Here is a 16,441-nt window from a genome sequence, read left to right as displayed (position 1 = left end):
TGGGAAAGCAAATTCTATCAAATTAAAGGAAAACTCCAAGGTTTTGGGAGGCTGTCAATTAAAAAATGCCAAGAATGAAAATTCATTGTCAAAATGATCTTTTTCCGATTGAGATTGTGCTTCTTTCCTACTAAAGTGTATGCTACATTAAAGGGGAACTCCACCGATTTCACACATCAAAATGTATTAAGCCTTTTGTCGGTCTAAAAGAAGCTGCGTAACGTTTTGATAAAGGCTTTTACTCAAATGATGTCACTTGAGGAAAAAATAATGTGTGGATTAAAAAAGACGACATTGCCGGTTCTGCTGCATCAATTTTCATCCTTGTTTTTTAAACTGTCCATCTTGAGTGCGACAATTGTATACAGTAGGAGTGCAATGCTAAATCGGTGGAGTACTTTATTAAAGTTTCAGAATGGATTCTAAAACTTCTATTCTAAAAAAAGGTACCAATGAACAGTTCTGTTTGTATTTTCACATAACCAATGTGTCAAACTTCCAAACACTTGACATATTGCTTTTATGATGTTTATTTTATATATTACTTTCATTAAAATTAAAATGTTTTCCATTCAATATCTGTGGAATAATAATATTATGAGATGTGTACAAATGGTCCCTTTTTTAAGCACTGTATGAAACCGTTACCGGCATGTTGTGCGTGTGAAAGCATGCGTGTGTGTGTGTGTTAAGTAGGTAGTTGTGGGAGAGCCCACCCTCTGATGCGCACCCGGTCAGGGCGAAGGTGCTGAAGTGGCAGGAGGTCCTCAGGGCCACACTCCCCACTGCCACAAAGGGGGAGGAGAAGAGGAGAATAACAGAGGCCGTGATGAAGAAGGGTCGAGAGAGGTCATGGGTCACGTTCACCACCAACGGGTTCCGATGGCAGGAGAGGTCATATGTGCCTAGGTAGATCGAAGGGTTTCAAGTAGTCCTTTAGCTTCTAACCTTTGTTTATACTTTGATGTCCATTCCGTGGTTTGTCTTTATCATACAGCATTATCATACTCTAAAAACAATCAAATACATAGAAATCGATACAAGTAAAAAGTACCTAGTGAGTGGTTCTTGCCAGTAGTATCAGACAGAAGGATGGTGGCTGTCCTCTGACACTGCTCTCCAGACCACGACCCATCTGAAGCCAGGTACACCATCACAGAGGCGGCCACTCCAGGATGGACAAATCCCACCTGGATCAATAATAAAAGTGGCAATAATTTCAAAGAAAGAAAACCAAAAAAGATATAGATGATGATGCTATGAAATAACATTACTGAAAAAGTCCTAACTGAAACTAAAAGTCCAACTGTGAGAATAGTATGTTGGTCATTGTTGATTCATACGTGCACCCATCAATGTGGGGTTAAAATGGTAGTTAAAATGTCTTCATTCTTGCATTACACTTCTAGCTTGTGATCAAATTGTTGATAAACAGTAAATAGAGAAACTATGGTAGCCTCAGGAACGCTTTGATTCCTGGCCCAGCTTGGTTGTGCTTTGCAATGAACACGATGGAACTTAGGGTTCTTGCTGCTTGTACTTGTCGATGTACTAGCGACTTCTTCTGGTTGCCAGTCACCTGCACAGTGAGCAGTGGAACTGGGAGGATTGTGTAAAGCTCTTGTGAAGCTCCCTGTGGCAGGTGAAAAGCGTCGGATAATGCCATTTGTCATGGTAGTAGCACAAGTCATGTCCTCGCCAGAAGTTAGCAGTGACAAGAATTGGGCATTACAAATTAGGAATTCCACACAAATAAAAAAAGATTAAAAAAGAAAAAGAAGCCTAATGTAGATCTGTCTTAGTGACCAAAGGAAGAGCAGAAGTGGGTTCTGTAGAACGTCCTAACCAGTGCACATGCATGTGCATTATGCTGCAGGGCAGGTACATAATTGTGTTACGACTAAAAATCCAATGTAACTGCCGTAATTCCAAGTTGACCCTGGTCTCTGTGCTTCAGCTTTTCACAGCCACCTGTTTAGCTTACAGACTGTAAGCGTTTCACACTCACAAAAATGGATTTTGGAGTATCACTTTTAGATAATGAGGAAGGGCTTCCAAAGATAGAAGTAGAACTGTTGAATGAGACGGACGCCTTTCAGAGAGCTGGCAGAAATGGATATGATAAGATGGCTGAGGAATGAGATTTAATATGTAAGGCAAGGGAGGCCTTTTAGAGATAGAAAGAGCACTTAACGGAAAAAGATGTGTTTCAGGGAGAGCTGGCAGATATGGGTGTTATCATGAGGCTTTTGAGACGGTGAAAGAGTCTATGGGGAGAAGGCGGCCTTCCAGAGAGGTTGCAGAGATGTGCCTGATAAAAAGGGTGTCCATAAAGGTAGCAGGGTATGGAAAGATGAGTCATTCAACAAAGAAGTGGAAATGATGACAGAGAAATAAAAATGTATGAATATGTGCAAGGAAGGAAAGAGGCAGACTCATGACTGTAAAGGACCTTAAAATCTAGAGCATGACGGACAATGTTTTGAAGCTATCACTCAAATCAACAGCTAGCCTACGCTTAGTCTGGACCTGCAAGGTTGATTGTTGAAAGAGTAATAATACAAAATGACTAAATATGAGAACCACACACAGGTCTGGAATGGAAAGTCAGGTCCAAATACAGTACACTACACAAACCAGGACATCTGAAGCACAAGTGAATATTGGTGCTGCAAAGATAAACAGGGCAAATAGGCATTTAAATCATCTTAGCAGCAGCAGCTATTGTAATTCTCTGCCAACATCAATTGTCATTCATTCTAAACGTTACTTTTAATTCACAAATAAACAATTAGTTAATGATACGTAATGCTGGAGAATCATTTTGAATGACTAGAACATCATAGGTAATTCAGTTATTTGTTGCTCTACATTTTTGGGGCCGTCATAAATTAAAATGTATGTATTTATAATGATCTTTTTACTACAAAATGACTATTATTCCTTCAGATGCCAGTATTTTAATAACTCATGAACCTTTTAAGCATTTAATTATGAATGATGAGTTAATTATATAACACTTAATCTTCCCCTATTAGTCAACTGGTAATGGTCATTATTGAAAGATTTTGATGATTAGCATGCAGTCGGTAAAAAAATTAAAATCAAAAAATGCACAAAAGTAAATAAAGAATAAGTAGAGGGTTAGTCATGATTTGGTAATCATCTACAGATCATTAGTACCCATAATTCACAGTTGTCCTGAAAAATGAGTAATTAAAGTACAAATAAATGCAATGATAGAACTTGAGGAATGTGTGCGTGTGTGGTTTAAGGCAGCAGCCTGTGTAAGAGGCCCTTCAACCCCACTTAAAAAAGTATTGGAACGTGATGGGAGCTGTTGAAGACAGAGAAGCCACCCACAGCCATTCAGTGGTGGGGAAAACAGATACAGTATGTGCAAGCAAACACACACACACACACACACACACACACACGTACCTTCAGCCAAAATGAATGTTCCAGGTCATTATTTGTGTCGGACTGGGCTGTGCAAGGGAACCAGGCGTCTGTGGGCAGTTTCTCGCTCGCCTCCAGGTGCTGGTACCTGCAGAGCTTCACACAGAACAAGAGAAATACACAATGCCTATTATATAATAAATAAATATAGATAATCTTGTTTTTGCTTCCATAATATTAAATGTAATTTTAACTGATCTTGTTTTACTGTCCAGGTAGCCTATCCTTATCGGACCTTTTAATGTAACAAGTACTTCATGTAGGGCTGTCACAATATCAGATTTTCACTACACGATTATCGTGGCCAAAATAATACACAATAACGATATTATTGCAATATCTATAGAACATTTGAAAAACAACAATACTATCAGAATTCATCTTTAACTTTGTTAAGCAAAGGACAATCTACACATTCATTACACTCACGCTATTCCTCTTATTATTCCGGTTGCTGCCCAAACAGCACAGATCTACTGATACTAGGATGGGGTCATTGTCATGTTATTTCATTGCGCGTAGCCTCTAAGATCAGCACTTTTAGGCACATATGCCTAGTCAGAAACACAGCCTCTGATTCGCCCACAGACTTGACTTAATGCATCATGGGATATATCTTGCCATCCGTAAGGCTTCAGCTAACGGTTAGTTACTACATCAACAACTCCTTTCAATACGGACAAATGGATAAATAACCACTAAAGACATTCATTGTTGGATTTATTAGTTTTCTAAAGTCTCTAAAAAGCACTGCTGTTCCATGCTGGATTACAAAGCCTCTGACAGGAATACGATCACAGTGGAGCCCTCGTTGGAAAGGTAGTAGATAGGCAATTTGAAACCTTCTGGAGATGTTCTTAAAATAGTAAATAGAGTACTTCGATGTCGTATTACAACATCTCCAATAGTGAAAAGGCAACCTGAACCGAATGAACTGATAAACAAAAAAATCCAATGTGTGAGGCGTTGAGGGAGGGAGACAAAGCGAGAGCAGCAGTTTTTTACACGATTTGAACGTGTATTTGTAACATGATATTAATGTTATATTTTTAAATATCACGCTTATCGTCAATACAATATATACATATACAGCATACATACTGTGAAACCGCTAATGTTTTTCCCATTAGACCTTGTTATAGTGGAACAATGGAAGGTTCATAAAATCTGAATTGCAGGTCTTATTTCATAATTTCTATTGGACTATTATGTGCCTTGAGAAGAGCCCAAATTCTCTTCTGATAGTGAAGCATTTGATGCAGGCCATGCTGACTTTATTCATGACACTTTGATTTGTTTTGTTTATTACACCTTTCCTCATACGGACACTGTAGCATTTAAAAATCCTGGGAGGTTTGCCAGTTCTGACATGCTGGAACCAGTGTGTCTGACACCAACAATCCTCCCTTGATAAAAGTGGCTTAAATCATGTTTTTTTTGTCCAGCTGAGAAGAACACATTTCTAAAACTGTGACATCATTTGGAAGCGATGATGGATCTAAAGGGTTTTGTGTGATTGCAGAAATGTTAGGGGAGATGTCAGTGCTGGAATATGATTGACGTACTTTGTTCTTAAATTGTAAAAAGAATGAGGGAGCTGTGCAAAGTATTCAAAGTTGCTGTGCTGTCATACAAAGTTTTGTCAAAATGTCCCCCAAAGTGGTTTGCCAAGCCCTTCCTTTTCAGGCCTGTCCTTGCTAGTCGCTGCTTAGCTTCAGAAATAATTTTAGATTTTCTTTTTTTACATTTATTTGTCTTGAATGTCTTGTATGATGCAAAGGGGAAGTGAGAGGCAGTAGAGCAATAGAGAGATAGAAAGAATATGAGTTAGAAAAAGAGTGCAAAGGTTAGAGAGAGAGAGAGAGAGAGAGACACCGAACACTGAGGGCCTATCTTGCACCAGACGCAGCGCGGCACAAAGCCCAACGCAAGTGTCTCTTCTATTTTAAGACCGTCCAGCACCCACGTTGTTAAAATAGCAAATGCACCTGCGTCCATCTTTGCGCCCATGGGCGTGCTGGTCTTACAGGGAGGTGTTTTCAGGTGAATTCTTGGCGTATTGCTATCTTGAGGCAGCGGGAAGTGATTGCACTATTGACCAACAAAAACCTGGTCTAAAGTCAATAGCACAGCATTTCATTATTATTTTAACCTGCGCCGTGCGCTTAGATCGTTAAAATAGGGCCCTGAAAGTTAGCTGAGGAATATGCTCCGTAGATTTCAAGAGCTCACTTGACACTGCACTTCCTTGGGTGCTCAGCAACAATACACTCGCCATGTGTGAAATTGGTCAGATGAACGGGTGTCGAGAAAATTGAAGGACAGACAGACTCCTTCCATTTTAGTTAGATATCGTCATGGACAAATAAGTGCACCATTACCGATGTGAAGTAACTTGCTGTGTTGGTAGAAAATAAAGTGAGAACTTTTCAATGGTCCATCTCCTTCATGTTCTGGATATTACCCTCTATGAGGATTTAGCTGGTTGGTCAAGATTTGCTGTCGGCCGCGAGCAGGAGCCTTAATAAATTGGGCCAGACTGTGGCCAAAAGTTCAAGCCTACTGTCCTACTCAGACCAAAATAGTACAGAGATGAATACATCTTACAAGTTGTTTAGAAATGCTAACATTGTTGCCCCAGAGTTGAGGATTTCCACAATGGCATCCACGAGGAGTTTATTGTCATCTGGAAGTCTTTAATGTGCCCTGTGGTTCATACTTCATACCTTGGTAAGTGATGGCTCCCCAGTGGCAGCATGGGCGGGACAGTGGTTGGGGTCCTGGTGAGAAGCAGTGGCGATGGATGCCCACTGGTCTGTGTAGCCCAAAGGTGTGAAGTAACCACAGTCTTGAACGCTGGAGCCCCGCTCAAACTCCTCACACACGCCGTCTCCGTCAAAAACATAACACTGACTAGGTTCACCTTGAGAGATGGAGAGGAGAATGAGAGGAGGATTTATGAAAGGATATTTAGCCTGGTTTCCTAATCTGGCACGGTATACACTCATCCCCCACTGTTTGACTCCCATCCAAATCCATTTGTCAGTGAACCAAATCGGAGCAAATCTAGTCTGTATTTTCATTGGCCACTTTTAATGTTAGTCACGTCAACTCAACCATATCTGACTCTCTGTGCTGTCAACAGACTGTAAATTATGGTAAAAAAAATGAACTTTGACTTCAATCAATTATTGAAGATCACAATAATTTTGTAATGTTAATAGGCAGTAAGAGAACCTAATATGTGGCTTGGCCAGTTAGTTTAATCCCAAAGGCACCTCAATGGGCCATAGGTATCTATAAGTCACCAAGTAACAACAAAAAAACTGTCAGAGCAATGATCAGTAGTTCTTCGAAGTCTAGTACAAAACAGATACAGACAAGAAGGTATTAGCAAACTAGTATTGTGTCTGCTAATACATTTAAAATTTAGTTTTTTTATCAGTTCCACTTTTATCGGCTCTAAAACATGTAATAACATTAAGCCAGGTGAAAATAACACAAAATCAATAAATTCCTATCCATGGGGATGGAAAGTAGCACCAGAGTAATAACACTTAGGGCCCTATTTTAACGATCTAAGCGGACGACGTGAAGTGCATGGCGCAGGTGCGTTTAGGGCGTGTCCAAATCCACTTTTGTTAGTTTGACGGCGGAAAAAAGGCTCCGTGCGCCGGGCGTATGGTTCAAAAAGGTTGTACTTAGTGTCTTCATTAATTCATAGGTGTGTTTTGGGCGTAACATGCAATAAACCAATCAGAGTGTCATCTCCTGTTCCCTTTAAAAGCCAGGCACGTTTGTACCTTGGCGCATTGCTATTATGATGGCGTATTTGCACCGTAATATTTTTATTTGTAATCTTTTGCATGTTTGTGTGCTGCTGCGCGTCCCTGTGTGTGTGTAACAAGCATAGTGTGCGCGCGCTGTGCATAAGCCTAGGTGCATTTTACTAATTTGCTGTTAAAATAACAATGAAATGCTTCATTATTGACTTTAGACCAGGTGTTTGTTGGTCAATGGTGCGATCACTTCCCGCTGCCTTAAGATAGCAATACGCCAAGAATTCACCTGAACACACCTCCCTGTAAAACCAGCACGCCCATGGGCGCAGGTGCATTTGCTATTTAAACGACGTGGGCACTGGACGGGAAATTGACCACTGCATTGGTCTTAAACTAGTAAAGACACTTGCGTCGGGCTTTGCGCTGCGCCGCGCTGGGTGCAAGATAGGGCCCATAATCTGCACTGTGTGCTTAGAGGCCCATACTCAAACGGTAAATACAAGTTTACAGCTATTACAATTCAATTGGCTAATGCCCACATACAGTGGTGTGAAAAAGTGTTTGCCCCCCTTCCTCATTTCCTGTTCCTTTGCATGTTTGTCACACTTAAGTGTTTCGAACATCAAACCAATTTAAACAATAGTCAAGGACAACACAAGTAAACACAAAAATGCAATTTGTAAATGAAGGTGTTAATTATTAAAGGTGAAAAAAAAATCCAAACCATCATGGCCCTGTGTGAAAAAAGTGATTGCCCCCCTAAACCTAATAACTGGTTGGGCCACCCTTAGCAGCAACAACTGCAACCAAGCGTTTGCGATAACGTGCAATGAGGCTTTTACAGCGTCCTGGAGGAATTTTGGCCCACTCATCTTTGCAGAATTGTCCTAATTCAGTTACATTAGAGGGTTTTCGAGCATGAACGGCCTTTTTAAGGTCATACCACAACATCTCAATAGGATTCAGGTCAGGACTTTGGCTAGGCCACTCCAAAGTCTTCATTTTAGTTTTTCTTCAGCCATTCGGTGGTGGACTTGCTGGTGTGTTTAGGATCATTGTCCTGCTGCAGAACCCAAGTTCGTTTCAGCTTGAGTACACGAACAGATGGTCGGACATTCTCCTTCAGGATCTCTTGGTAGACAGCAGAATTCATAGTTCCTTTTATCACGGCAAGTCTTCCAGGTCCTGAAGCAGCAAAACAGCCCCAGACCATCACACTACCACCACCATATTTTACAGTTGGTATAATGTTCTTTTTATGAAATGCAGTGTTCCTTCTACGCCAGATATACTTGGACACACACCTTCCAAAGAGTTCCACTTTTGTCTCATCGGTCCACAGAATGTTGTCCCAAAAGTCTTGGGGATCATCAAGATGTGTTCTGGAGAAAGTGAGACAAGCTTTGATGTTCTTTTGCTCAGCAGTGGTTTTCTCCTTGGAACTCTGCCATGCAGGCCATTTTTGCCCAGTCTTTTCCTGATGGTGGAGGCATGAACGCTGACCTTAACTGAGGCAAGTGAGGCCTGCAGTTCTTTGGACGTTGTTGTGGGGTCTTTTGTGACCTCTTGGATGAGTCGTCGCTGCGCTCTTGGGGTAATTTTGGGCGGCCGGCCACTCCTGGGAAAGGTTCACCACTGTTCCATGTCTTCGCCATTTGTGGATAATGGCTCTCACTGTGGTTCGCTGGATTCCCAAAGCTTTGGAAATGGCTTTATAACCCTTTCCAGACTGATAGATCTCAATTACTTTCTTTCTCAATTGTTCCTGAATTTCTTTGGGTCTCGGCATGATGTGTAGCTTTTAAGGATCTTCTGGTGGACCTTACTGTGTCAAGCAGCTCCTATTTAAGTGATGCCTTGATTGTGAACAGGTGTGGCAATAATCAGGCCTGGGTGTGGCTAGAGAAATTGAACTCAGGTGTGGACAACCACAGTTATAGTATGTTTTAACAAGGGGGCAATCACTTTTTTCACACAGGGCCATGATGGTTTGGATTTTTTTTCTCCTTTAATAATAAACACCTTCATTTACAAATTGCATTTTGTGTTTACTTGTGTTGTCCTTGACTTTTGTTTAAATTGGTTTGATGTTCGAAACACTTAAGTGTGACAAACATGCAAAGGAACAGGAAATGAGGAAGGGGGCAAACACTTTTTTCACACCACTGTATATAACTCCAGTCAATCTACACAAATGTAATGACAATATCCCAGAAACTTCCATTAAGTGTGAACAAGAAAGATAAACATGGTTTTACTGTATGTGGGAGTGCAAAGACATTACAAAGTTTTGTAGGGAGGTATCACATGCAATATATAATATTCTGGACATAAATCTACCTCTAAATCCTAAATTGTTCATGCTAGGCATATATCCAATTAATACAAAAGCTACAAGGGGCTGAGGAAAGGAGGAATGTTTAAGTGATGAGAGGTTGATATATAAACAAGGAGGAGAATATCCCTTTTCTCAATTGCATTTATTTATTTTACTTTTCACCTGTGTATGTTATTTATTTAGCTATTTTCCCACAGTAATATTTGTCAATTATGTTTTTTAATAATGTCTTGGTGTCTGTCTATTTGTTGTCTTACCATTGTTGAAAATCATAAATACATTGTTTAAAAAAAAATAATAATAATCTAATGCAGCATAATACAATTATTTACGGCATTTTGTCATCACTGGACTATGGAAGCCCTGAAAGGCAAGGTGGAAAAACAATTGCGGGCATTGTTGGCCAAAACCTAAGTTCATCTCCTACTAGGAGATACTATCTCCTACTTAAGAGACAGTATCTCCTACGTAAGAGATGTCATCTCCACGTTATTATGGAACCCACGCAACTTTGAGGCAAGGCCCACCCTTCAATAGCATTCACACACTACCATTGGCATCTACGCTTACGCTAGGTAACATAACCCATTTTTTTCAGATCCTATCCCCTGACCAATCAGCTATCCTAACCTTAACCGCTGGAGGTCAATGCCTAACCCCAACCAATCGGCTGCTTCGTAGGGCGGGACTTGCCTAGAAGTTACGTGGGATCCATAATAACGTGTCATCTCCTAATAAGGAGATAGTTTCTCCTACCTATCTTAAAGTTAACTCCTAATTAGGAGATATTATCTCTTACGTACGAAATAAACTTTTGTTTTTGCTGTTTTAAGAGTGAGAAAGCCTACAGAATGATGCGCTTAGTGCAAGATACAAAGGGAATTGAACGTACAGCCAAAGGTAAAACAAAAGGTTTTGAATGAACTTTCACGTACTTTCATCTTTATTTTGTTTGACATTATCTAGCAGCAAGATTCCATTCCAGTCTGATTCTTGAGTGAAGTGCCATTAAAAAGCCCTAAGGTGCTGATTTTGGTAAAAGGTAAAAAGAAAAAGGTTAATGGAATGTGCTTCTCCTTAACCAGCACGTCCTGTAGTTTTTCTGAGGAATTTTAGACTTTAGTAGCCTAAGGATGTAATTGATTATATTTGACTTATAGCAGGAGAAAAACAAACGCTATTGAACTTAACCCATAACACGCACGTAAGCTATGAGCAACGAATATATGTGCAATAAAGTAAGGTTACTGACATAATGTGCGACAGCTGTGTATCACAAAAAAAGTGGACAGCATGAGCTGAACAGCTTGTAATGTGGCAGCTATTTATAAAAAGGACGGGGAAAAAATCAAGACACTTCAGAAGTTTGGCCTCATTAACGTCTGGACAGCTGCAGAAGTTAGACAAAGCTGTGTCAGTGAGTCAGTGCTTCACAATTGGCTTCAATTAGTTCCTGATAGAAGGCAAATTATGCCTACACAATTCAATGACTATTTTCACCCTGAGTTCATTTGGCAATACTATTCTAAGTGAACACACCAAACACCCCACTCCTGCTTTGAAAGCACCTGTGAAAATAATTATCTATTTTTTTTAATTCCAAGTCTGTGTATTTATCAAGGCTCACAAAAAAGAGGACGACTTGACAATCTTTGACTTAACTATTAAGACCATCTGTTTTTTATTCAAGATCTGCATGCTGTAATCATATTGTGCAATTTAACCTTTATTTAATCAGGCAGTTACAAAATAAATCATAGAATCTATAAAAATGAAACTTATTTAACAACTTGTCCATGGCTTGTCTGTGACGAGATCACTATAAAAGTAGTTGGTGTGATTACTGCAGAACTTTAGTAAACTCTATAAACACAACAAAGCAAGAGCGAAACAATTTGGCATAGAGTTAACTGGGTCAAGCAAATGTGGCAAGAAAAACCAAACAAATATTCTGTCTATGACTAAGAAGTATAACTGAATAATTGATTTTAAGTGTTGCAATTTGTAAAAACCTGTTTTTGCCAAATTGTTTTCCTTCCTAGTCATGATGTATTTTATTGTAAAACGAGATGTAATAGCTTCAGTCACGACATGGCTAGCTCTGGCGGGAGAGGGGTGGGGGGTCTCTGCTTGTTTCCCCCTGACAAATAAATTGACTGGATGATGGAAATGTTAGCCCTGTAACAGGCTCTCGTAACACAAAAGCATTACACAACACATGAATAACTACCATCCAACTGCTAGTGGAAATAATACATGGCCTAAAAAGGAAGCAACTAACATACTGTCTATATCTCAGCTCACCTGTCACATCTTCTTAGTGATATTATGAAATATTTATGAAATCGCCAAAAAGTTGGTTATTAGAAAAGCCATACTTATTCGAGGTAGCTTCTGATGACTGAGGAGCATTTGATGCCAACATTCCGTTGCACAGAGGGGGATTTTTAAGGCTGTGGAGGACCGCCACATACCACAGTAACAGTAGAGCTGATTTCTCGTGTCATTGTGGCTAATGCTTGCTCTCAAGTCTTTCAATGAGAAACAGAGACACTTGGAGACACACCAGACATGACAGGCCTGCGATTTGAATGAGGTTATTAGGAGAGGTGTCACTATATAAGCAATATTCAGTGTGTGCCAGAGAATAATGTAAGTGTGTGTAACCAAGTATACATGAGTGAACAGCTAATTACCTCCGCCAAGGGAGGTTAGGTTTTCGATGACGGAAAAACTTCTCGCCCAATTTCCATGAAACTTGGTGGACGAGTGTAGCATGGGCCAAGGAAGAACCCATAATTTCCCCCAATATTGGAGCGGATCCAAATCACGGTATGGATACATAAATGATTTTTTCACTTTCGTTAAAGGACAATTCCGGCGCAAAATGAACCTAGGGGTTAATAACATATGGGTACAGAGTCGACCGTTCTCTGGGATATGTTTTCATGCAGTCATGACCAGTCGAACGACGAACGCCGTGCTTGAACTATGTTACTGGTAACACGGCATTCGTCGTTCGATTGGTCATGACTGTTTTCCCAAGATAGCGCCTGCCTGTATACCGAACGGTACTGTTTTTATAATCTATCTTTGTAATAAACTGTCTGTACACTTACAAAGTTCTTAATGCTTCGGTTTACATGTAGGGACCCTCATTATGCTACCGTGGAAGCGTGTTGCTATTTTGAGCCTTGTATAGAAATAGCGATTTCTTTTTACTTTCGCATGCCCCGACGACTAGCGTTTAAGCTACGGTTTGCGTTAAAACTGGTCACATTCGATTAGCATGAAAACATATCCCAGAGATGGGCATGGCCTTGACAGAGGTCTGCGCTCGCCACGTCCCCTTGTAGTTATGACAATTAAATTATGCATGATGTTCATGTTCTCGATGCTCTCTGTCTGGCTTTACTTTAACATATTGCACTTTTTGTATGTCAAGGTCAAAAAACATATGTTTGACTGAGGCAGTCTTCGACCTTCTGCTTACAGTGGAGTGTTTTGGGTAAATTCCCCTCTAAGTTGTGTTGTGAGGCTTCTGTTGTGGCCTGTGTGCATGCTTCAGACTAGGCGAGGGTGCAAACATAAAGTATTGTTGTCCTGTGGTGGAATCACAAAATATGGGGCCACTGTGGCTTCTTTGTTTGTCTTTTGCCATGTTATGCTGCATATTTTTGGTACTTTTTACTGCCTTTTTAACCACCTGGCCCAGGGTTGAAAGAGCAACATTTGGCCCTGGTCTCATAGGTGAAAACTTGCAAAGAATTTACACCAGGATGGTCTGTAGATCAGTACATGGCAGTGATTCTGACATTACAAACTTAGACAGTCCCCAAACTGGTGTCAGCAATGATCCATTATTAATAATACTGTATATGCCAATTTATGTTCATTTGGATACAGATTGGAGTGAAAAAACGTAGACCTAGAACAAAAACAAAACAAAAATAGAACCTGTGGGTCAGACTTTAAGAGCCTCAACAGGTGAATCTGTTTTCAGTAACATCTTGAACATCCACCAAGATGTTTTCTGGCAGCCACATGACTCACTGCACCACAAATCAACTCTTTCTTAATGTGTCATGTCGTACCATAAATCTTTGTTTGTTAATTCTAAGAACAAATCATGCATTCTTGCCCAAACCTCACCAAACCACAGTTGCTCTTTCCTAATTCTAAGCTTCTTTTTAAGAAAAAAATAGAAATAATTACCCCCTCCCTCCCTGAATGATTTGATTCTGGCGGTCAGAACTACAAGGTGGCCTCCAATCACTTACTATAACTATGGGGTCAACAAGAAGCAAAAGAACCAAAGGCTTCACAGCTGGTTATGATCTCTCTCACTGGGGGAGAGCTGGCTGACTGTTTCAGATTTGATAATGAAAAACGTGTTACTTTCGATAAAACATAAACTAAATAAAAAATGGCAACAGTGTCTCAAATACGACTTTCAGCTAATTCTCGCAAGTGTCTGATCCAAAACCACAACATGATCTTTGATACAAATCAATACACTTCATTTATCAATATTCCCAAGCCTGTATACATTGCTTGAAATTTAATAAAAGCCAAGACTTATTTAATAAAGAAGCATGCCTGACATATGTTTTGAGACTGAACAGTTACTGCTGAAAAGTGTTTTTCTGGTGTTTTTCTGCCAGCCTGATGTCAAAATAATTCAGATTTCTATACAAGACTTGTGATTTAGCAAAGCAAAAACTTACTTTTTACCCTTCGGCTCATCTGTTTTCTCTTATGTTGCGGTGATGCTACATGAATGGTTTGTGGAATCAGTTCAAGCCAGAAGCTTTTATGTGTTGTAAATTAAATTTGATTGGCTTGATTTTTTTTTCTTTTCTTATTAGTGCTGCATGCACAAATGAAAGATTTCTGCTCTTTTACACTAAACGTTTACAGTATATGGTGTTCATGTTTCCTATGTAAGAGAGGGCAGAGATGGTGGGTTTGATGTATGACAATAAAAACAAATGTGTTGCTCAACATGCTTTTGGTTTTAAAGTGTGTGTGTGTGTGTGTGTGTGTGTGTGTGTGTGTGTGTGTGTGTGTGTGTGTGTGTGTGTGTGTGTGTGTGTGTGTGTGTGTGTGTGAAGATAGACTAAGAGACATGTTTCTTTCTGCAGTGGAGTGAATGGGACTCACTCACCATTACATTTGAAGCCCATCTCCATGTGGCATTTCTTAGAGCAGCCATCGCCATCCAACAGATTACTGTCGTCACACTCTTCTGTCCTACAGAGAGAGAACCATCATCACCTTCATTTCCAATGCCATCTACATTTTCAATGTGTAATTAGTCATGTTAAAATATCCACTAAAGTGCACAGACCCCTGTATGAGGCCATCTCCACAGTAGGACTGCCCATGTGTGTAGAGGAGAGGTGAGGAGGAGTCGCTGAGGAGACCGTCTGCTTCCACTTGGATTGTGTACTGGTACTTGTCTCCCTGCCTTACAGAGCTGGAGAGGAGAGGAGAGGAGAGGAGAGGAGAGGAGAGGAGAGGAGAGGAGAAATGATTTCGTGATTGCTTCAAATTGTAAAAAAGAAATAATAATAATTGGCAGAATAAAAGTATTAAATAGAAGTCCAAACTTTGTTATGTTCTTCTAAGGAGTAGTAAGCAGGTTTTTACTGCTCTGTGGTAAAACTGATCATATAATATTTACAGGCTTGTTGATTGATACCAATGACTCATTCAATATTTGACAAAATAAGAAAGAATTACTGTATTGTGGTTATTGGTGCCAGTATAATGCATAATGTCTGAATTCTCTAGCATCATTGCTTACTTTGTGCCATGTAGAGAGGAAACATTGTGTTTGCAGTATGTCCCCCCCAATAAATCAATTCTGCATTAATCCTGATGGATTCTGCAAACAATGGCTCATGGGATCACCGCAACAAAAGTGGAACTTAGTTGCTTCTATCGATAACCTTGCAGTATCCCATGACCTTAAAGCCCTACAGCAGGAAGTGTGTGTAATGATACCTTGGCTCCAGTGTCGGGACTATTGATCTGTGTTGGTGGGCTGTGTCTATAAAAAGAGCCTCCTACTTGTTTTCCAAGCATAGATCTACTGCGCGAAAGTTAACTAGGAGAACACAGATCTCTCAGTGCTGTCCAGTTTCTGCAGACTCTACAAATTTCCTTAATTAATTATGAATTAGAGAAGGAAATGGAAGAATAACTCCCTCCTTCCCTATGTATCTATACTGAATCCTTATTTGGATATATCCTCCAACGTTCTGCCACAGCTCTCTCCCTCTCTGCCCTCATTGGGCTCTCAATGACAAATTTGGCGAGGTTTAAATAATCTTTTTTCCTTTCTCTTGTTGCACTTTGCACGTCTTCCCTACATGCCTAATTCCCTCTTAAACTACTAAACAGTATTAACAAAAATCCTTAAGCAATTTAGTTTTGTTAGAATGGGGGGGACGCATGGCGCGGGTTCCGGTGTTCATGGCCTCTACTGCTCACATTTTGTTTATATTCTAAAAAAGATATGCCTCTGCTTACGTTTCCAAACCTCTGATGTGCTGTTCTCCTTACCTCTCCTCCAGTATCTTTCACTTTTGTGTCCCTCAACAATTATCTATATCTTTTCCAATTTCCTTTGTCTCACCCCCTCTCTTCTTTTTCATCCTCTCTCTATTATCCCGCCCTCCCTTTCTCCCTCTCTCTTCTTTTTCAAACTCATTGCTCTCAAACACTCTCTTCTCCTTACATCAACCCCTCTCTGCCCTCCTCAGTCCCACATAACTCAATTCCCACTGGTTCTTACATCTTTTTGCACTTAGACACAGCTTGTGTAACATACAAGACGTGCTCCCTGAAAAATAAA

At 40.2% G+C, this 16,441-nt stretch overlaps 1 protein-coding gene across 1 annotated transcript in view; it reads right to left on the bottom strand.

The window, feature by feature from the left end:
* Nucleotides 1-16,441, bottom strand: part of pappa2 (pappalysin 2) — an 88,398-nt gene that overhangs the window by 32,430 nt on the left and 39,527 nt on the right. The window contains exons 12-17 of the mRNA XM_078264957.1: nt 14,930-15,058; nt 14,747-14,832; nt 6,186-6,382; nt 3,442-3,555; nt 1,055-1,190; nt 731-905 (exon numbers count right to left, since the gene is read on the bottom strand). Of these exons, the coding sequence (XP_078121083.1) occupies nt 731-905; nt 1,055-1,190; nt 3,442-3,555; nt 6,186-6,382; nt 14,747-14,832; nt 14,930-15,058 (837 nt within the window). The remainder of the gene's footprint in view (nt 1-730; nt 906-1,054; nt 1,191-3,441; nt 3,556-6,185; nt 6,383-14,746; nt 14,833-14,929; nt 15,059-16,441) is intronic.

This window comes from Sander vitreus, chromosome 12, assembly GCF_031162955.1.
Source record: "Sander vitreus isolate 19-12246 chromosome 12, sanVit1, whole genome shotgun sequence".
Classification (NCBI taxonomy): Eukaryota; Metazoa; Chordata; class Actinopteri; order Perciformes; family Percidae; genus Sander; species Sander vitreus.
This window is presented reverse-complemented; position numbering and strand designations above follow the sequence as displayed.